Raw genomic sequence first — 21298 nt, 5'->3', positions numbered from 1 at the left:
TATGCAAGAAGTGCGTCGTGCAAAGCGTGTTGCAGGAAGTGCGTGTATGCGTGTATTCGTGTATGCAGGAAGTGCGTCGCGCAAAGCATGTTACAGTTGTGACTTGGTCCAACCAGCCACAATATATAAATATAGTTTTTATTATGAAGAATAAGAGTCTGTTTGGATGAGCTAAATTGAGTAATAAATTTTAGCATCTATTTTATTCTTTAGCTATATTACCACTTGTACTTATACTTTTAGCTAAAGTATTTAAATTTTGACTGAAGTTAGCCCACCCTATCAGCACGATAGTGCTAAACTTTAGAATTTTAAGACACTAGCATATGGATTCAAACACCCTTTAGTTATTGTGTTCGTTGCTAAGTGCACAGATAGAGGATTTAGTGCAGTATATACAAATAGTGCAGCTTATGACAAGAATATACCAAACAATACAGTTTCAAGTGTTGGCTGTTTTCAATCCTCTCTGACCCTTGCAAAACGTGTTATAACGTGGGTGCTTCATATAGTGTTGGCACCACCAAGTGATGCAGGACGCCTAAGTTGCAAATGCATAAATATATGCTGATTTATCTTCTCTGGAAGTTTATAACCTTGATGGAAATCGCATATATGGCAAAGAAGAAAAGAGAGAAGCAAGCGAGCACTGCAACTGTGGCACCAGCCATCCCCTGTTTGAATCCCAAGCTTTCCTCCAGGAATTCCTGCACAGTCCCATCGAAACCAGGGCCAACTATCCTTGTTTGCACATCGCCCAACTGCGACGTAATGATACCTCTCAGGGTCCATGCCACTGGGCAGATGTAATAGAACCAGATCCACCAACATGGGATTCTCTGCATGAATGTCAATAGAAAAGAGGAACTGATAAACATTGAACTGAAGGATTCTCTTATTTACTGCATTGACCGATGAAGATGGATACACCATACAAACTAACATTGAAAAAATAGGTTACCTATGGCGGTAGGTTAAGATTTTAAACTATTAACTTTCAACACAACCAGTGTTTGTGGGGTCAGAAATCTTAGATTTTATTCTACAAACAAATTCTTAGTGTGTACAAAGTTAAAAAGCAACCTCTTAGGAATGCAGAAATTTATTGAGTCAGATTTAATAGTTTAAAAGCTTAAATAACAATTCAAAGCATGATGATGTTAATACTTCAGTAACTTACAGATTGGGGGATGAGGAACCCAGAGAGAAGATTCCACAAGGAGTAAAACGCTGACGATACTACTGCTGCCATTTGTTGGGTTGGGGTCAAGCCTACTGCCACCATTCCGTAGAAAGTGAAGTAGGTGAAAGTAAGGAACATGAAAACAAGGTATAAAAGCAATTTTCCTGCAATTAAAGGTTTGACTTTATTAGGTTACAAACAGTACAGAAAACACGCAGGAAGCAAAATCACATGAAGTCCTTCACTGAAGAATGGTTTTCCTGGATGACAAGTAACTTGCCTATGTTCCTCTCATAATTGATCATGAAGTAAGTGATGAGGCCAAATATAAGTGTCTGAACTGCAATGTAAGGAATCTCTACAAGACCCTGTTGATTTCAAGCATTGTTAGACACTGGGATCTATAGGGACAACCAAAATTGACATGAGCAAAAGCCAACGAACCTGAGCAGCTGCATACGGGAACGATGAGTACATTCTAGCAGCCCGTTCCCTGTAGTAGACTGTCCTCTCAGTGGACACCACAGGCTGCACAGATGATGCATTATTTACACCAAGAAACAGGCATGCCGCATAAAGAGCTCCCATGACAAGCATCAAATCTTCTGTTGTTTCTCTGCATAATTATTGGCATTAGCATATGAACCATTTGTAAAATAGACTAGGATACATTTCAAAAGCAGGAAATAGAGTTGACATTCTTAACTAACACACAAATCTTGAGTTCACATTTCCAATGCCCAACCCATTCCAACATCCTCTCAACTCTTCGTTAATCAAACTTGAAGCAATTAAGAGATACTTCACCTGAATATAAGTTATTTAGGGCCTTGGCGTGGCCTCAAAGGTGACACATCCAATAGTGATTTCAATAAATTAAAAATTATTAAATAAAAAGAGTTATATATATTATGAAACATAGTTGTCATGATGGATATAGTAACACTGACCTTATGCCCGTTTATTGATCCTTTATACACTTATTATGGTTAAACTAAACAAATTTTGACAACCTTCAACGACTTACATTTTGGATCAAATAAAATAAACCACAAAATGTAGGTATGTCTTATCACATAGCTAATCGAACATTTTTATTTACATGATGTCATTGTAGGATTTCAAGGAGTGTTAGGCATAGAATTTCAGCCGGTTGGTTGAAGTGGCAGCAGGCTTCTGGCGTCCTCTGTGACAAGAAGGTGCCACAGAGGCTAAAAGGTAAGTTCTATAGGACGGCGATTCGCCCAGCAAAAAAGCGACATGTCCAGCAACTGAGTGTAGCAGAGATGCGTATGCTGCGTTGGTTCTGCGGGCATACAAGAAGGGATAGAGTCCGGAACGAAGAGATTCGAGATAGGGTCGGGGTGGCACCTATCGAGGAGAAGTTGGTTCAACATCGGTTGAGATGGTTTGGACATGTACAACGGAGGCCTCCCGAGGCGCCGGTGCGTAGTGGAGTTTTAAAGCGGGGCGATAATGTAAGGAGAGGTAGAGGTAGATCTAGACTAACTTGGGACGAGACGGTCAAGAGAGACCTTAAGGAGTGGAATATCGCTAAGGAATTAGCTATGGATAGGAGGCTTGGAGATTAGCAATTAACTGAACCGTGACCTTTGTTTCTTTTTGTTTAATCCCTAACTCTTCCTTTGGCTTGTACCCTTTTTGTGTTTCTTATTCTTGTTTTCCGTGGGTTTCATCTCTAGCCTACCCCAACTTGCTTGGGACAAAAGGCTAAGTTGTTGTTTTTGTTGTTGTTGTTGTAGTAGACTCCACCGTATTTGTTTTTCGCTAAATTTGTCAAGGCTTAATGTTGGTGTAAATAGAACAAATGTAAAGGGCTTTCTTGCATATTGGAGAAATATAAGAGTGTGGGTGATATGTAGAGCAACACACCAGAGAAATTCCCCCAAACCAACATGGTATACAGAGGGGTTAGGGTCGCCGGAGCTTGCGAGGCCAGTGTGTGAGGTCGCGCCCGGCGGTCGCCGGCAAGGGCGCGAGGGAACATGGGTGAAGCTGCGCGCACGAGCTGCAAGCGAGCGTGGGGCCACAAGGGAGCGGCGCGTGCAGGTGCTTGTGCCTGGGCGTGTGGCTGAGTGGAGCTGCTGCTTGATTTGCATCTGGAGGAGCTGCTGCTTGATTTGTGCTGGAGCTGCTGCTTGAGTTTTGTGTGAAGAAAGTTACGGCTGCTTGCCTGCCTGCTGAAAGGAGCTGCTGATTGAGTTTTTGTGTGTAGAAGGGCTACGGCCAATACCCAAGGTGAGATTGTTGTTGCTTGAAGAAGAAAGAAGGGGGAAGGAAGCCTGGTTCGTGTGTGTCTATGCAACAGGTGGTGGTAGAAATGAGTCCAGAAGAGATGGAAGCGAAAAGGAAGGAAGAAGAGGCTGCAATGAAGGCAGCAACTGGTAGTGGTGGTCGAGGTGGAACCCGTAGAGTCGTGGGAGTACTCCTCCCACGTGGGAGCTATGTAGGAGGCCGTGATAGCTGTGATGGAGGCCACAGTGGAGGCCGTGTTGGCCCTAGGGCCAATGTGGCGGCCACTGAGGAGACTCTGTCTATCACTCTGACGGGAGAGCAAGTCAAACAATGGGAGCAATGGCAGAAAGGCAGAGCTCCTTAAAGTTCCACCAATGTCTCACTTGATCCTGTTACTTCGACCTCCAACAACTTCGGCAACTTTGCCAACTACGCCCACATGGGCAAAGGTACTCAGGCACTGGCACTTGCAGGAGCATCCAAGCATGTTACGGGCATGTGTAATTCTTTAAAAACATAGTCCATATACTCATTCTAAGTCCGTTCAATTTGCTGATGGCACATCCCAACTTATCCATGGTGTAGGATACGTAGAGTGCACACCTTCTCTTAGCCTATCTTCAGTCCTGCATGTCCCATCTTTTCCTATCAATCTTCTCTCTGATAGTTCAATCATGGATCAATTCAAGTGTACAACATTTGATGAAACATCTTGTACTTTTCAGGAGAGGGGGACTAGGAGAAGAGTTGGGACTGGAGTTAGGAGTAACGGGTTGTGGTTCGTCAATCATGAGGAGTTAGCATTTGCAGCAGCTGCAAAAGGAGATGTGATGGCAATTTTGCTACTCCACTGTCGGTTGGGACATGTATCTTTTGAAAGCTTAAATCGGCAATATCCAGCTATGTTTAGTGGAGTGGACAAAAGGAAACTTGTATGTGATGCATGTGAACTTGGCAAGCACACTAGATCCACCTATCCTAGTATTGGTCTTCACAGTTGTGAACCGTTTATTCTAATTTAGATGTTTGGGGTCCTTGTTCGGTCACCTATGTGAGTGGTGTCAAGTGGTTTGTTACCTTTATTGATTGTTATATACGGATGACCTGGATCTATATGCTTAAGCATAAGAATGAGGTGCTTCGGTGCTTTCAGAACTTTCATAAGTTGGTTGCTAATCAGTTTAATGCAAAGGTCCGCATCATCCATACTGATAATGGGACTCAGATCATATACAGACTAAGCAATTATTCATCAGACCACTTGTCCTGGGACTCCACCTCAGAATGGTGTAGCTGAGAGAAAAAATCGACATCTGTTGGAGGTAGCAAGGTCTCTCATGTTTCACATGAATGTACCTAAATATTTGTGGAGTGAGGCAGTGATGGCAGCCACATGCCTCATCAACTGAATGCCATCTAGAATGGTTAGGTAAGGCCTTTGAGGTAAAGGATCTTGGACCACTTCGATACTTTCTTGGGATTGAGATTGCCAGATCATCAAAAGGGATTATTCTCTCCCAAAGGAAGTATGTCCTTGATCTGTTGGCGGAGACGGGAATGCTTGGGTGTTGTCCATGTGGCTCACCCATTGATAAGAATCACCAAATGTGTGCTGAGTTGGGTGATCCTGTGGATTGGGAAAGATATCAGAGGTTGGTTGGTCGTTTGATATACCTTTGCCATACAAGACCTGAAATTTCTTATGCAGTGAGTGTGGTGAGCAGGTATATGCATGATCCTAGTACTGGGCAAATGGAGGCGGTTTATCAAATCCTAAGATATTAGAAGGGAACCCCTGGTAAGGGGTTGTGGTTTAGGGAAAACCAACACCTGAATCTAGAAGGTTATTGTGATGCTGATTGGGCAAGTAGCAGAGATGATAGGAGATCTACATCTGGATATTGTGTGTTTGTGGGTGGAAATCTTGTTTCGTGGAGGAGCAAGAAGCAAGCTGTGGTGTCTTGGTCTACTGCAGAAGCCGAACATAGAGCAATGGCATTGGCTCCATGTGAGATGACGTGGCTCCTTGTGAAGGAGCTTCGGGTGTTGAAGAATGAGACTATGTTGCTTCATTGTGATAATGTAGCAGCGATCAATATAGCAAATAATCCGGTTCAGTTCGATCGCATGAAGCATGTGGAGATCAACAGGTCCTTCATCAAGGAGAAGATTAATATTGGGGCTTTGAAGCTAGAGTATGTTATTAAGTCTCGTGATCAATTAGCTGATAGTCTCACAAAAGGTCTAGGTCCTAAGGATAATGAGTTGGCATGTAACAAGATGGGTATATTGAATATATTTAGCCCATCTTGACGGGGAGTGTTGGTGTAAATAAAACAAATGTAAAGGGCTTTCCTGCATATTGGAGAAGTGTGGGTGCTCTGTAGAGCAACACACCAAAGAAATTCCCGCAAACCAACACTTAATTTATTTATTCAACATGGATGGTTGGAGAGAAACCAAGTTAATAAGTAGAACTTTAGCACATGATACAACTAAACACAAAGAAAGAACAGAGGCTCAAGAAAGAAAATTCATGGTTTTTATTTCAAGTTATAAGCTGGGCATGGAAGTATATTGATATCAGATGGAGTAGTAGATACCCATACACATCCCATCTTACTTTACTTAACTCCTATATTGTATGACAGCCATGAGAAATATATTGGCTATGGCATCCCTTTATGGCCTCGGCAGACATTATGGCTGCTAAGATGTTATACAGTCTGAGACACACATGGAAGGGAAAATTATTTGGTATGGGGCCATAAATAACACTGGCCATGAATAAGGCAAAGTTGCAATGCTTGTTGTATACCTGATACTTTTCATAACAATGAAACAGTTTGTTCAGTTTTCTGAATACACTAGTATTTTTGGGCCATTGCATCGTAAAAATTATGATTTATGAACCAACCACATATATACATTTCGAAAATGTTAATTTGAAGAATGAACAGAAAAATGGAATAGGCCTAAGAGAAAGATATACCTTTTCATTCCAACGTTCCAAAATATTGATCCAAATATGACAGCAGCAATGGCCGTGAAAAATAACCGCACAACATTGTACTCTGGACTTCTCCAGTAAATAAGGCTTTGCTTACGCAAGCATGCTTTGAACTGAGTGAGAAAGTTCTGTGAAAACTCCGATGAGAATTCCAAAGGTTTCGTGCCATCAGCTGGAGCACTTAATGCTTCAATTATCCCTTCCACATTCCTAAATTATAGTGGACAAGTTTGTTAAACTAGTTCTGAAAAGTTGCACAAATTTTGTATGCATTTACGAAAAATTATTTGAAAGCAAACCAGTTAGGTAAGAGAAAACACAACAGGAGCATTATTTGAAGTCCAGTACGAATCACCTGAACTGATCTGAGTTCTTGTACAATGTTGCAAAATCTAAACCAAGGCTCTCTTCACATGCCTGTGTGCTGACCTCAAGCATCCAGGTTGCTGGATTGTAGCCTTCAGGGATACGAGGAACCCCGGGAATGGACTGTGTTGACAATATTTAACACATTATGATCTTATGATTATATAAGTGTGAAGAAAAAGCGGATGCAAACAAGTTCAAACATAAAGATTTTATTTGCTTTCAATCACATGTTCGTGGAATTTTTTTTCTTTCAAAAATTGATTATGTATAAGGGCACTAACTTTTATTACCTGAAGTTTTCAGCACACGTTTCTATGTGGCTAAGTATTTAACCAGAAACATTAATTTGTATGAGACAATATAAAAAGTTATGCATATTTACACACACTAGATACCATATATGTGAGATGCTTCCCTCAACAATTGGTGTTAACTGCTTCAAAGGGGCTGTATATCAGTGCTAAAAATCTTGAAGTCAATGATGCAACTAATCTTTCTTTGTAATGTGATAAAACCTCGGCAGAGAAAGATGATCTATGATGGGTAGTACGTGGGGAGGAATTCGTCTATAGAGAGACGAACTTGAAAGATACAAGAACAATTAATTCATCTATTTGCAATATCGAAATAACTAATCCCTATCTTTCTATAGATGTTAACTGAGCCTAGCTTAATTGGGTGTTGTACGCCAAGACCACCTAAGTTCGAGTCCTTCTTGAGGTGAATATGGGTGCCTATTTTTTCTTATATGAATCCATCTAGTTCCTCCTAGGTTCACCTAGTTTTTTTTCTCTCTCTCTTCAAAGAGTCCAGCACCTAACAAAAAAGACTATAAATCCTTTTAAAAAAAAAGTCATGCAGTGCAATGTAAGCCAACATTCTGAACTGGTTATCTGATTACCTAAGTTATAGTCGTTGGCCCTGTTTGTTTCCTGCTCAGATTATATAATCCAGCTTATATATGCTAGATTATATAATTTGAAATAAGCATACCTTGGACAGCTTATGGGATTATGATAATCTGGGGGTATAGATAGATTATTTAAATCTGAAGAATATCTGTGGTGTTCGTTGTCCATGTCAGATTATATGAGATTATACGAGATTATATAATCTTGAGGGTAACAACCAGTCCCTTATTCCTAGGCTACTTCAGATAATCTATATCTCTAGGATGTACTGATACCAACAGTTAGCATGGCTTCTGTGCGTGCTCAGTTGTCAGTTGCAATGGTGTCTTACTGCCTGAGCATAAATATGCCAGTACGGTAGCAAATAATTCCAAGATGACCTAGACCTAGATTTTAGTCTATACATTTCATCACTATGTAAGAAATTTTTAGTACACTGAAAGACAAATGATTTAACTGGTATACTTTTAAATTACGGTACTGGCGAAGTATTATTAATACAGGAAACACCGTTATTTAACATTATCTGGGTAACTTAAACCTTTATGAGGACAAATTGTTGTTTAAAATCCTTTGTGAAGCAAATGGAGACAAAAAGAGCAACCTGAAAATAACCAATCATATCAATTGAATTGACACCCAGAGAACCACCATATATAACACGGCCTCCACGTTTCAGGAGGAGGAGCTGTAATCAGATGAGCAGTCAACAAAGGGGGACCAAAATGGTAAGCAACTGCCAACAGATACAAAAACACAAAGAATGTATACCTACCTCATCAAAGGCTTCAAAGATATCAATACTCGGCTGGTGTATAGTGCAAACAACAGTTCTCCCAGTATCAACAGTATTTCGAACAGTACGCATCACAATGGCAGCTGCTCTTGCATCCAAACCAGAAGTAGGTTCATCCATGAAAATAATTGAAGGATTTGCAACTAGTTCAACAGCTATTGTAAGGCGTTTCCTTTGCTCTGTTGACAATCCAGTAGAACCCTGTCTCCCTACTAATGCATGTCTCAGTTGATCAAGCTCTACCAAAGCCATAACTTCCTCAACAAATTCCTGCAGGAAAATTGGAAGTGTGCATCAACTCAAACAACTATGCACTCCAGAGTAAAACGAGTTTGTGCAAGTATTGAAACATACATGTCTTGTTTCTCTACTTATATCTTTTGGAAGCCGTAAGATTGACGAAAACCATAAGGACTCTTCAACTGTCACTTGTGGTGAGTGGATATCATTTTGCTCAACATATCCAGCTATCCTGGCAAAGGTTCTTTGTTCTTTCTTATGTCCAGAGATCCTCATATCACCTTCGATATATCCGCCTGTTTTTCTGCCAGCTAAAACATCAAGAAGGGTTGTCTTTCCAGCACCACTTGAGCCAACCAGTGCTGTTAGGACATTGGGCCTAAATACCCCGCTTACTTCAGACAGCAACTGTAGTCTTTTCTCAGGTACACCCCTTGCTTTTATTTCCTATTTACTTAAATATTATCTTAACAGAGGAACATCTATAATAAATATATATAAACGAATAGAAAGTATAAGAAGAATAACCTTGGGCATATCAACAAAATAGTTCACATTGTAAAACGTCATTGTTAGAGGTAGAATCGGTAGTATCATTCCCTTGTTAAGTTCGCCTTCAGTCTGCCGTTTAAACTCATAATTTCTGCCATTATTTTCTGCAATTCAATTCAGGGTAGAGGTTGTTCATTGTTACTACCAAAGCACTGAAATTATACATACCATGCGAACAATTGAACATCTCAAATACAGAAGAGAAATTGGTTATCATTTCATAGAAGTAGAAGAGAAAATTGTACAAGGCCAGAGCCTTGCAAAACTATCGCGCCACAGCCTTAAGAATCAATCTGACCAAGATAACGACTAAGCAAAACACACAAAGCCTATTCCTAAAATCAGATTCCAAAGCTCCTTGGCTCCAAGTACACTCTCCGTTCTAAAATATAAGAGGTCTTAGTTTCGTCCAAAGCCAAAGTTCTCTAACTTTGAGCAAGTTTATAGAAAAATATATTGACATCTACAATACAAAATAAATGCACTATCAAGACATTAATGGTGTATTTAATAGAAACTAATTTGATATTGCTGATATCATTGCATCTTTTTCTATAAACTTGGTCAAAGTTAGAGAAGCTTTTTTTATAAGAAGTTAGAGAAGTTTGACTTTTGACAAAACTAAAACCTCTTACATTATGGAACGAAGGGGTGTACAATGAAGGTTTGAAAAATCAATAGACCATTCAATCATAAATAGTACAACCCATTAACTCTAAATAATTACTCCCCACATTCAAAAAAATTATTTTATTTCAACAGGTTCATCAAAGTTAAACTTTTAACCATTTTTTTCCACATAAATTGAATGTAGCTACCAAGACCTTATCATGTGAAAGCAGTTTGAAATATAAATCTATTGTACAATTTTACTGTGCTAAACATTCTTGAAGATTGTTTAATAGTTGGTCAAAATGTACAAATGCTGACTTATAAAAAATATAATATACACCTTGTATCTTTGAACAGAGGGAGTAATATTTAACTTCGCAGTTGTTTAAATTGAGAATATACAACCATAATCTCATTATGAAAAAATATGTGTTATAGGTAAAAAACAAGTATCATGTGTTCCCATGTAAAAATGAGAAATCACCTGCAACTACATGTCCATTGGATACATTATCAATTCCTGCAGCATTTGTTTCCTCAGAATCAGATGGGATCATCGTTTGAGCCTTCCTTAGAGCTTCAAAAAAAATTACAAATTTTGTTTCAAAATCCAATCAGCTTGTACTGCAGAAAAATTTTAGAAATTAGAATTAAAATTTCATTTCTACACTTACGATTAAGGAATGCCAAAGCAAGAGTAAATAGACCATTGAACAAGACGGTGTAAGCCAATAAAGCACCAACTCCAATCCAGTACCAGTAATCTTCTGTTGGCAGATTGTGTGAAATGAGAACATTGGCTCTGACTGTACTATTGCTGCCAGCAACTGATACCTGTAATGAAACATGTCAGAACAAAATATAGCAACCAAAATATAAAGAATGTAAAATGATCCTTCTGGTAAAAGAGAAAGACTCAATAGAATATGCAGTTGGACCATATTATGTTTGACACTCAAAATGAGAAAATTGAACAATACATAGTTCCAGCATGCAGAAAATATATAAAATTTTTTGTTGCTTATAATTATAATATCATTAAATTTTGCTATTAGGACCTTTCTTCAGCATACTATGAAAAGTCGAAACCAGGAGATAGAAAAGGTGATTCATTCAAACAGACCTTTGACCATCTGGATGCTGAGAATTCATTAACTGAAATTGCACGTTGTCCATACATTAAGGGGGAAACCCAATAAGCCCACTGCCACCATGGTTTTATAGCCTCTTTTATGCACAATAGTAGTAAAAAAAATCACAATATGTCGCATTGAAAGTAAAAAATCATTCTTGATCATTAGGGAAATAAACCTGCTAACTCTTCTCAGTACTAACTATCATGTCAGGGACAGGTAAGGTTTCAAGCAGAATTAAGCACATCACAGGAAATAAACATATAAACACTGACCTTTAGGAACAATGAACCCTCCTAAGAGAAAAATTGCCAATAAGGCAGCTGATCCAAAAGTATTAGCAATAGTCATGTCTCGTGCTATAGCTCCCATCATCCGGAAAAGGCCCAAAGCCATTTGATGTACAGAGAACAACAATAGCATAAAACGAAAGAATCTGCAGAAAATTTGTATTATTCTGACATATCCAAGTACCAAAGTAGAATTCAGCCTACAGGTGAGTAGGTAGTCGGTACCTATCAGCAGTAGGCGCAAAGCCTACTGTGTAGTAAACAACACATGACCAAACTACCGCTTCAATAAGAGAATATGGAATTCTTAGTATCCAATTGGGGATTGAGAAAGCCCATGCAGGATGAAAGTAATTGTCTCTGTGCTTATAGAACACTGGAAGCCGTGAAATAGTAATGGGCAGCTCAGTAAAACCATTGAACATCATATGAACAAGTCCATAAAACAGACAAGACAGATAAAGATTCCCATTCTGCTCATCAACAGGGTGTAATCTTGTACGAAGAAATATTGTGCATGTGATTACCCCGACAAAAGCAACCTGCACAAAATTATGCCATCATTTGTCACATGCAAGTGAGGAGAGTAATGACCTGTACAAAAGCAACCCCGACAAAGTATCCAACATAATTAAAGAAAAAGTAAATCATTTTGTTCTTTTGTTTGCAAAATTTAGATGATCTCCGCAATTTGAATCCAAAGAATGTTAGAAAATTTTGCATTGAAATGATGCAGCTGATAATATTATTGTATCTTTGCCTATATCTGTTACTCCCTCCGTTCCAAGCTATAGGTAATTTTAGCTTTTTTAGATACATAGTTTTTGTTATTCACCTAGACACACGCTACGTCTAAATACATAGGGCAAACTATAATTTAGAACGTAGCGACTTATAATTTAGAACGAAGCGAGTACATCAAAGTGTACTTCAAACTAGGGCACATTTCTTCCACAGTTAAAAGAAGCAGAATATGTATTAAACAGATAGTACTTATTTTAAAATGCTACATCTGGATAAGAAATATGTGGCTAACCATTGTTTTCAGAATGTAAAAGAAAAGGTAAAGAAGAATTCCTGCTTTGACTAGGTCACAAAAATTATTATTCACACATCAGCTCTATATTATCAACTGCTCATAATGTAACTTCGACCCATCTACCATTGCAAGAATGAGATGGATCATGGAGCTATATAATCTGCTTGAACATTGCAAAGCTTGGACCCAATGAAATGGACAGTTTACAGGAAAAAATATTTCCCATATTATGTTTGATGGACGGCAATATTGTTTAGATCAATAACACAGCCAACAGAGAAATTAAATAACTTTATATACAGTGACACTGGATATAGCTTGGATTCTTCGAGTTACATTTCTAAGAAATTATCAAAAGTGAAGTTAAGAGACACATGAACGTACTTGGCATGTCCTGAAAGTGTAGAGGAAACGGTTGCGACTTATTAAAATAAGCTCCCTGGCAAAGCATGCTCTAACAAGGCTAAGCTTTGATACTGCAAACTTTGATCTGGCAAGCGCCTGAGGAGAATTTGTGGCAACATATGGATCGCTTAAAGTAGAATCCAGTGATCTGCCATACTGGGATTGTTTAAATGCAGAAGCCATTGTCGACGCAGAAATAAAAGAATACTGTCTTGACTTGTCAGACCAGTACTGAGCTTGGTCTTTCCTTGATGTCACCTAATAACAAAATTAATTGAGAGTAAATCCTAGCATGCTCCAGGCTTTATGTTAGAATTAGCAGGCACTACACTATGCAATACCTCTTGGAGAAAATCTGCAATTCCCTTACGAGGGGGCAGAGAAAATCCTAATGATTTGAAATAGTCCACAACATGCACAATGGGGCCTTGATAAATGATCTGCCCTTCTGAGAGAAGAATTAGATCATCAAATAGGTCAAATGTCTCTGGTGCAGGCTGAAGAAGTGACATCAGCACAGTAGCCTCCATCTCATGAACAAAGTTCCTCATGCACTTAACTATTTGAAAAGTTGTTGAGCTGTCAAGACCTGTTGATATTTCATCCATGAAAAGGGTTTTTCTAGGGCCAACAACCATTTCACCTGCAAAAGTACAGCATTTTTAGTATAAATGTACCATACAATGTGTAGAATATGATATCATATTCTGATCAGTTTCCTGCAGAAGCTGTTTAAGTTGCAGAGCTATCACTTAAGTTATGGCACTCCATATGACCCTTATCACCTTATGTACTGTTGTAACGGGAGGATCGAGATAGCTTACAGCCGGCATATACCTCCGGGTTAACTTACATAAAAGCAAACCAAAGTGTATATGGGATTCAATGCAAACGTGGGTCCAGTACGCATCATGGAGGGTGGCAATAAGCGTATTTTGGATGCAGGGTGATGACCATATCTCTTAGTTCATATTTCTTAGTCTAAACTCTTTCCCCAAATTTATTAAGTCAGCTGAATTTCTTTATGGGCCTCAGTTAGTCATTGGATTAATAATGTAAATGGAATAATAAGACACTATATCCCCTCTAAGATGAGCCAGTTCTCTTTTACACATGAATTAAGGTTCATTGCGCTACTAACTGTAATTATTTGGAAGAAAATCAGTGGGAAACGTCGAAAGAGACACAACAGGCTGAAACCACACAAACCTGTTGTGACTCGTTTTTTCTGACCACCAGAGACACCTCTTGCCATGTCAGTACCAACAGGAGTATCAGCACACACATCCAGTCCAAGCACTCTCAGCACATAGTCTGTAACAAGATTGTGTTTTTGTCCTCCAACCGATGCTGTCTGACCATGCAGAACAAAACATTATGCAAATAAAAAAATGAAATATGAGAAGTTCACACATGAATTAGATAAGAACCTTCATAAAGGCATCTATTTCTGGAGTCGGTCTTATGCCTTTCTTGTTTTCAAGATCTAGTAGATCCTTCAAGCACTCTACACATGTCAAAAATGTGCATAAGACAAAGAACTCTTGAAGTGGCATCAAAGCTGCTATATGTTAACAAACTATATGCTTCTATAAGAAGCATCAAGATAGATTTTAGCAAAAAAAAATATTACAGGAGCCTAATAACATAAAAGATTGCAACCTAACTTGAAATGAGCTTAAAGTTTTCCTATCAGTGAACAATCATGACAAACTTGTATCTGCAAGCAGATAGTACTAGAATCTGCATTCTTAAGGACAGTTCACCATCTGTGATACTTGTGACAGGCGAAAAGTTAAAACATCTGTGTATTGTTGGACTGCATCATGTAGATGCATGTATCCTCACAGAATCTGCAAGCTTCAGCTAGTCTTCAAAATAACAACCAGGAAGCTGGTTTATCTTGTTGATTGCCACTTAGGTTTGCTTAATTTCTGGAAAGGTTCATCCTATCAAAAAAAATTAGTTTATGTACTCATGCTAGTTTGGGTGGACTAGACAAACCTGATCTGTAGTATGCTAATTACAATTAATCACTTTATCTTAACTTAAGTATAATCCATTTATGGAGAGAGACCAGTCATTTGAATGTGAATTACTAACTAAATAAGGTAGTGTTTGGTTAGGCAGATTGTAGCATGATTTGTTTACAGAGGGTAATAGTCACGTTACCTACTGTTTGGTTTGTTTTTCTAGTAATCGGGTCACACTGTTATCAGATACGGCCTTCATAAAATTGATACCGCCCCCACCCAAGTGTTATCAGCTGCTCGACTGGGTGCATGCATGCAGCAGCTTTGCAGCAGAGTCTGTACGTAGTATATATGTATGCATGCATGCATGCAGCAGCTTTGCTTATACGCAGGAGCAGCACTGAATGACTTTGCTCTTGTTGACTTGGGAGCGTGAGCAGCAGTTTGAGGATTCGTTTACGTGGTTGAACCAAACAAACTCAGTTAACGATTAGTTCTTTTGCATTACCGGAAGTATCTGATTCCGTTTACGTTTACAGTGCAAATCTTGAACCAAAAACTACCTAAGTGGCATGAAAAGTCTAAATGAAAGTTTGTTCGTAACCTTAGCTATTCACAATATATAGAACTAAACAAGGTAGTCCAAAGTATAAGAAAAGGGAACCTAACCTTGCCAGTTTTCACTTGCACCCTGGCATCTTACAGCAAAATCTAAAGTTTCTCTCACTGTCAACTCTCCAATATGATTGTCTGTCTGACTGATATAAGCGGAAGTTCGTTGTACACAAAATTCCTTTAGAGAAATTCCATTGTACCTCACTTCTCCATTTTTCTGTCAGAATATGAGAGGGATAATGGAACAACAAAACATACAGGGTGTAATCAGAAAGAACAACAATGCCTCCTACAATCCCCCAAAAACAACACAGTCACAAACACAATGAGAGAGAGATGGCAAGGTCACCTTTAGCTGAGGATCCAGTTTACCGGCTAGGGCCAACAAGAGCGTTGATTTCCCAGATGAAGGTGGTCCCAGCAACAATGTCATTCTTCCACCACAAAAATTAAAACAAGATTACAGCATCAACAATAACTTCATAATACTAGTAAATGTGCGCATGCAATCCATGTCGCTAAACATATATATCATGGAATACAATTATTCGGCACGCAAAAATGGGTTACAAGTTTCTAATGCAAGAGATTAAGACTATTTTGGCAACAACAAAAACCGAAAGTGATGAGATTAAAGATGGCGGAGACCACATGATCAATATGAGTTGTGTCAAGCACTGTTGTGAATGTGGAAGATTTGGACTCCGTGCTTTTTACATTCATATATGGATATTGAGAACGAATAAATGATGAATGATGACCTATCAACTATCACTAAATGAGATTACATTTCTACATTCCATAGGAAACAAGTCTAAGCACATTAGGCATCAAATACAATTGCTATCTTTGTGCCAACACACATGCACCAAAATTGAAGTACCAGCATGAGATGTGTTTACATTTGTATAGAACCATGCAGTAAGACGTATTGTTTCTTACCTCCCAGGTCTGACAATGCTGCTAACGTCATCCAAAATAGTGAGCTTGCGCTTATTAGGGTGTAAAAGGTGGCAGGTGATTAGAAGTCTCTGAATGCATGCACAAGGTACAACATACATATCAACAAGGGCTACAGCTATAATAATTAATAACCTAAAACAAGGGTACATAATAGTCATGTAAACTACAGTCATTAAAAAAATCTATATATATAGTAGTCATAATTTAAAATGATAAAAGCAAGAGCATATTTTACCAGTGTACGGATTTAGTGCTGCTAGCAATTGTGTGATGTACTGATGTCATCAAGTAACCATCAACTATTTAATAGAATGGCTGAATCATAACGAAATGACCAATATTGAATTGTTGAAAACCCAGCCTCATCTATAAAGGGTCCTGGTCATACTGGTTCAAAATCAACAACATCCTGATTTCCTGATGCCTATTGTAAATATGTGTGGAGCTAACAATGAGTTTTCCAATTTGGTCTGCATCTGGTAGCCGTAAGTACACGTGACAAGATTTAAGAATCTCATAGCAAAGCAAACTGGCAACATCCGAAAACAAGTGCCCAGCTTAAAGTCCAGACATGGACAGTTCATTCACATGAAGCACATCCGATCAATGAGAGCCGCTAACTTTACCCTACCGGCCTACCCTGCCCCTTGTCGACCAACCAGGCACCACATGATGAACCACAAAAACCTTGCACAGTGTGTACGGTGCAGTACCTCGGCAACATCGTGGACGTAGTTGACGAGAGTCGGCAACGCCCGTCTGCCGACGTGGACCTCCGTGGATACAGTGAGGTTGCGGAACCTCACCTCCACCCGCGGCACCTCCAAGCCCACCCTGCACGACCAAGCAGTTGGGCTTCGTAGTTCGTAGGCGAATCTATAGGATACGAATCGATCTAGTATGAAAACAAATTGAGCGCGGAATTTCCGTACGCGTCGAAGCGGGCCTTGATGCCGTGGAGGAGGTTGGCGTTGTCGAGATCGGCGGTGCCGAGCGCCCTGCGGAGCACACGTTGGACCCCAGGCCGGTCGAGCCTCCGCACGTCCACCACCTTGCCCTCTCCCGCACCGCCTCCTCCGCTGGTGCCGTCGCCAGCGCAGTCAGGGTCGGGGAGGACGATGGCTAGGTTGCGCCGCTTGGCGAAGGGACGCTCCTCGATGGCCGCCCAGAGCAGGTCGGCCTCGTCCTCCTCCAGCGCCCTCCTCCTCTCCTCGTTCCCGGCCTCTACATCCACCGCCACGTGGTGCTGGACGCCGCTCGCCGCAAACGCCATCGGCCCCCGGCGGCCGCCGCCGCCGCGATCTAGAAGTGAGTGGGGTTTTTGGTTTCGGCGGAGAGGAATACGGAAGGCCGTGTGCGAGCGGGGTATATATAAAGCAGGCTGGCGAAGAGAGGGAGGAGAGAGACGGCCAGGTGCCACACCACGCACCATAGCTAGCGGAGGCGGTTGTATCTCCTATGACACGTGTCCCTCCCTTCTAGAAGCTCCAGCTGGCGGCTGGGAGATGCGCCTCGTTTCCGGGACTCCCGCATCGGAAGGGGAGCGTCGTTCTGTGGTGCATTACCTCGAACATCGCGTGTGCGCGGGCGTCCGCCCCCGGCAGGGATGCGCTCCGCGTGAGCTGGTGGTCATTACCAGTGGAGCGTAGGCGGCGCTGCTGCTGGCTCGAAGCCGGACTTGCTCGGTTGCGGCTGCCGGAGGCCCGCAGGGGGTGGCTGGGTGGCGAGGAGAGAACGAGCTATGGCGGGCGCCTTTTGAGATTGGAACCGTCCAGTGCGGTGCTCAGCTGCTATTCACTCCGTCCCAAAATAAACCCTCACTTTGACCACATGCAAGAACGTCAGCGTGTACTGATCTAATCTGAACAAACGCAGTCCACGGCTACTGTAAAAACAAAGAAATAGCAGGAGCCTGCATGCACCGACGTGGAGCGCTCTCGTCCACTCATTCATCTTCCAGAACACTCTCGCAAGGCTAGCTTGCTCAGCATTCTTTCGGCCTTCCCATTCAACCAAGACAAATCCGATCCAGAGCCCAACCTCGCCCAGATCGAGCTCCATCCCCGGCTCCCCGCGTACGTCTCCTTCACCTGCTCCTCCTCCCTGCTACCTCTCGCCCTCATGTGTTGCATCGCCAGTGCCGGCTGGTGCCTAGCAGAGGCGGCTCGGCGTTGGCATCGACAGGTGAGCGGCCTCGCCTCGTCGTCACCTCACCCGACGTCGATGGTGGCAAACTGGACTCGACGCCCTGCGGTGGCCAGGGGGCTGGTGCCGACGCGCCGGCGGCGGCCAGGGAAGGACGGAGCCGCTTCTGTTCCTAGGCGGCGCGCTTCGGAGCTTGCGGTTTAAGGCGCGTTGCTTTGGGTCGGTCCATGCCGCGGCCGTGGACTCCTCCGTTGACTCCGAGGACGATGGCACGACGCCGGGGAGCGTCACGACCCAAACCAAAGCAACATGATTAAAAACTAATACCACATCATCATAAGCATCATCCATTTATAATCAAGCATTATGTGCATATTTTGGATTGGTGTATTTAATTTTTTCTTGCCTTGAGTGAGTGAATGTTGCGAAGTAAGTTCAAATTTTGTTAACTAACTGTGCCTCCAAATATTTTATTCAAATACTAGATTTCAAATGGTGAATTGAAAATATTTTTTCTTAATTTATTGATGCTTATCCCGAGCCATAAAATTTTTGGAAGTTTTGAAAACTGCAATTTTATTTGAATTTTTGTGAGCAATCCATAATAGATTTTTGAGTGTTTGTTGCAGCAATGTGCTCTTGGTAGTTTGATCTTACTCCAGTAAAAATTTGGAAAATTTAAAATTTTGGAGATCGGGAAGTAGCCGTTTTGAATTTTGGAAGTTGGAGCATTATTTTTCGGTTATTTTCCTTGCCCGGCCCCACCAGTCAGCCTCTCACCGCATCCCTGGCCCCACCCGTCAACCCCTCCCTCTGCCTTCCTCGCGCCTCCGCCTGCGCCCGTTGGCCAGCCACGTGGCGTCGCCTCGCCGAGGGCCGCCGGTTAGGCCAGCGTGGCCACGACCGGGCTTTAACCCCGCGGTCGTTCCTCTTCCCCTCCCTCTCGCTCGTTCAAACGCCGCCTGTTCCTCTCCCCCGGCCAAACCCTAGCACCACCTGCCGCCTCTCCTTCTTCCCGCTCTGCCGGCGGCCACGATTCGTCGCTTTCGGTGAGCCCCGCCCAAATTCCTCACGCACGCAGCACCCCCTCCGTCCCCTCACTCGGTTCGCGCCTCGGGCCGTGCCTGCCCTTCGCCGCCGCCACGACATCGCGTCGCGCGCGTTCGCGCACGCAGCCGCGTCGTGGGCGCGCTCTGCCGCGCCCCGTGGCGAGTCAAGGCTCGCGGCCGGCCTTGACTCCGCCCGGCCGGGTCTGACATCCCAGGCCCGCCCGTCGGCGCCTGGGAGCGCCAGATCCGGTGGATCTAGCAATTTTCAGCGTTTATTCTTTTATTTAATTATGCTGCAAAATTGTAAAATGCATAGTAAATTGTGTAGACCTCCAAAAATTATGAAACTTGTTTTGTTTGTTTCCTCTATGATAGATCTACCTAGAAAAAGTATTGTTGACCATGTTAGAGTCCTGTGCATTGAGTTATAATTTATCCTTTCTAAATTGAGTTAATTGCTCAACTTGTCATATGATGCTCTAAAAATGCCGAGTTTGTCGTTGAGCCGGAATATAACCAAGGCAAGCAGCTAAGCATGTCAGATCCGGGGCTACGAGACTGTGTACATAACGTAGTTTAAACAGGTTTAAGAGATTAAGTCCGTCTTATCTCTTATTCATCTCGTTTATCTCTTATTTATCCCGTATGAGTAGGAGATAAAACTAGTCGGGACAGGGGGAATCTACTTGAGATATGTCAGACCCGGGGCCACCGGGCTGGGCACATAACGTAGTTTAAAGAGGTCTAAAAGATTAAGTCCGTCTTATCTCTTATATTTATTCCGTTTAAATATGAGATAAGGCTAACCGATAAGGGAGGAATCTACTCGGGAAATGTTCTAGTACGATTCCTTAGCTGGTATTGGTTGGTATCTTTGTAACCCTGGCCTCTCGGATATATAAGGGAGGTCAGGGACCCCTCTCAAAAGAGAAGATCATTAGGTCATTCTACACTTAAGGCAATACAAACCACCATACAGTACGTAGGGTATTACGCGCTTTGCGGCCCGAACCTGTCTAAGCTTTGTGTTCCTTGCACCTTCGAGTTCCTGATCTCGGCGTCCCCTCACCCAAAACTTACCACCTTGGGCATATCCCTCGGTGGGCAGCCGGTTAAACACCGACAACTGGCGCGCCAGGTAGGGGAGCGCGTCAAAGATCCACCGACGAGCTCGATGGCATCTTTCAATTTCGCCAGGTCGGTCCCCTCGCAGGGTACAACATTCGTTTTTGGCTCGTGGGTCTGCATCGCAGATGGTGTGGGCAACTTTCGGCGATTCCTCGTCGACATGAGGCCGAAGACCTTCGCTGCAGATCTTCGCAGCGACCTCGACAAGTTCGTCGACGGGCTTGACAACTTGCCGCTTCATGCCTCTACAGCACAGATTGAGATGGAGTCTGCTCCAGGCTCGACTTCTTCTAGTGTTGCGATAACTTCCCCTGGTTTGGACTTGTTCCAATCTAGGGATCTGCATAGCCGATCTCAACTCGGCTCATGCAAACTGGCCACTGATCTTTAGGAGGCCGATGTCTCTGGGTCCCTCTCCATGTTAGAGAAGGATCTGGACTTGCTGCTCCAGGGCGGAAAGCCGGAAGCCACCGCGTGTCGGGGGGCTTCGGGTTGTTCTGGTACCGGTGATCTGGTGATCACCTCTTTGCTAGAGGGGCGCATTGTGCTTTGGAAGGGCATGATGCTCTCCGATCTACTCGAGGCAGAGGGTCGACTTGTGGCTCACCTCGAGCCCTTGCCTTTTCAAG

General features: G+C 42.2%; 1 protein-coding gene across 1 annotated transcript; it reads right to left on the bottom strand.

The window, feature by feature from the left end:
- Window positions 1-458: 458 nt before the first annotated feature.
- Window positions 459-17666, bottom strand: LOC112872663 (ABC transporter G family member 51). The gene is made up of 24 exons (XM_025935736.1): window positions 17280-17666; window positions 17061-17181; window positions 16327-16415; window positions 15734-15818; window positions 15439-15601; window positions 14227-14303; window positions 14006-14150; window positions 13138-13439; window positions 12776-13054; window positions 11578-11894; window positions 11338-11498; window positions 11053-11156; window positions 10604-10763; window positions 10414-10506; window positions 9294-9421; window positions 8880-9212; window positions 8505-8795; window positions 8334-8417; window positions 6805-6938; window positions 6432-6659; window positions 1628-1799; window positions 1464-1551; window positions 1181-1347; window positions 459-839 (listed from the first exon to the last, which is right to left on the bottom strand). Exons 1-24 carry the CDS (start codon window positions 17618-17620, stop codon window positions 573-575), a joined length of 4329 nt encoding a protein of 1442 aa, XP_025791521.1. The 5' UTR covers window positions 17621-17666; the 3' UTR covers window positions 459-572.
- Window positions 17667-21298: the final 3632 nt, after the last annotated feature.

The sequence above is a fragment of the Panicum hallii genome, chromosome 9, assembly GCF_002211085.1.
Source record: "Panicum hallii strain FIL2 chromosome 9, PHallii_v3.1, whole genome shotgun sequence".
Classification (NCBI taxonomy): domain Eukaryota; kingdom Viridiplantae; phylum Streptophyta; class Magnoliopsida; order Poales; family Poaceae; genus Panicum; species Panicum hallii.
Note: the sequence above shows the minus strand (reverse complement) of the source record. Positions and strands in the feature narration are given on the sequence as shown.

Bases quoted from the DNA above. Each gene is read 5' to 3' on its own strand.
- LOC112872663 (XM_025935736.1), bottom strand. From the start codon at position 17,620: ATGGCGTTTGCGGCGAGCGGCGTCCAGCACCACGTGGCGGTGGATGTA. The intron at 11,499-11,577 runs GTACCGACTACC...AATTTTCTGCAG, and splicing joins TTTGCGCCTACTGCTGATAG to ATTCTTTCGTTTTATGCTAT. The intron at 1,552-1,627 runs GTTCGTTGGCTT...TGAAATCAACAG, and splicing joins TCCCGTATGCAGCTGCTCAG to GGTCTTGTAGAGATTCCTTA.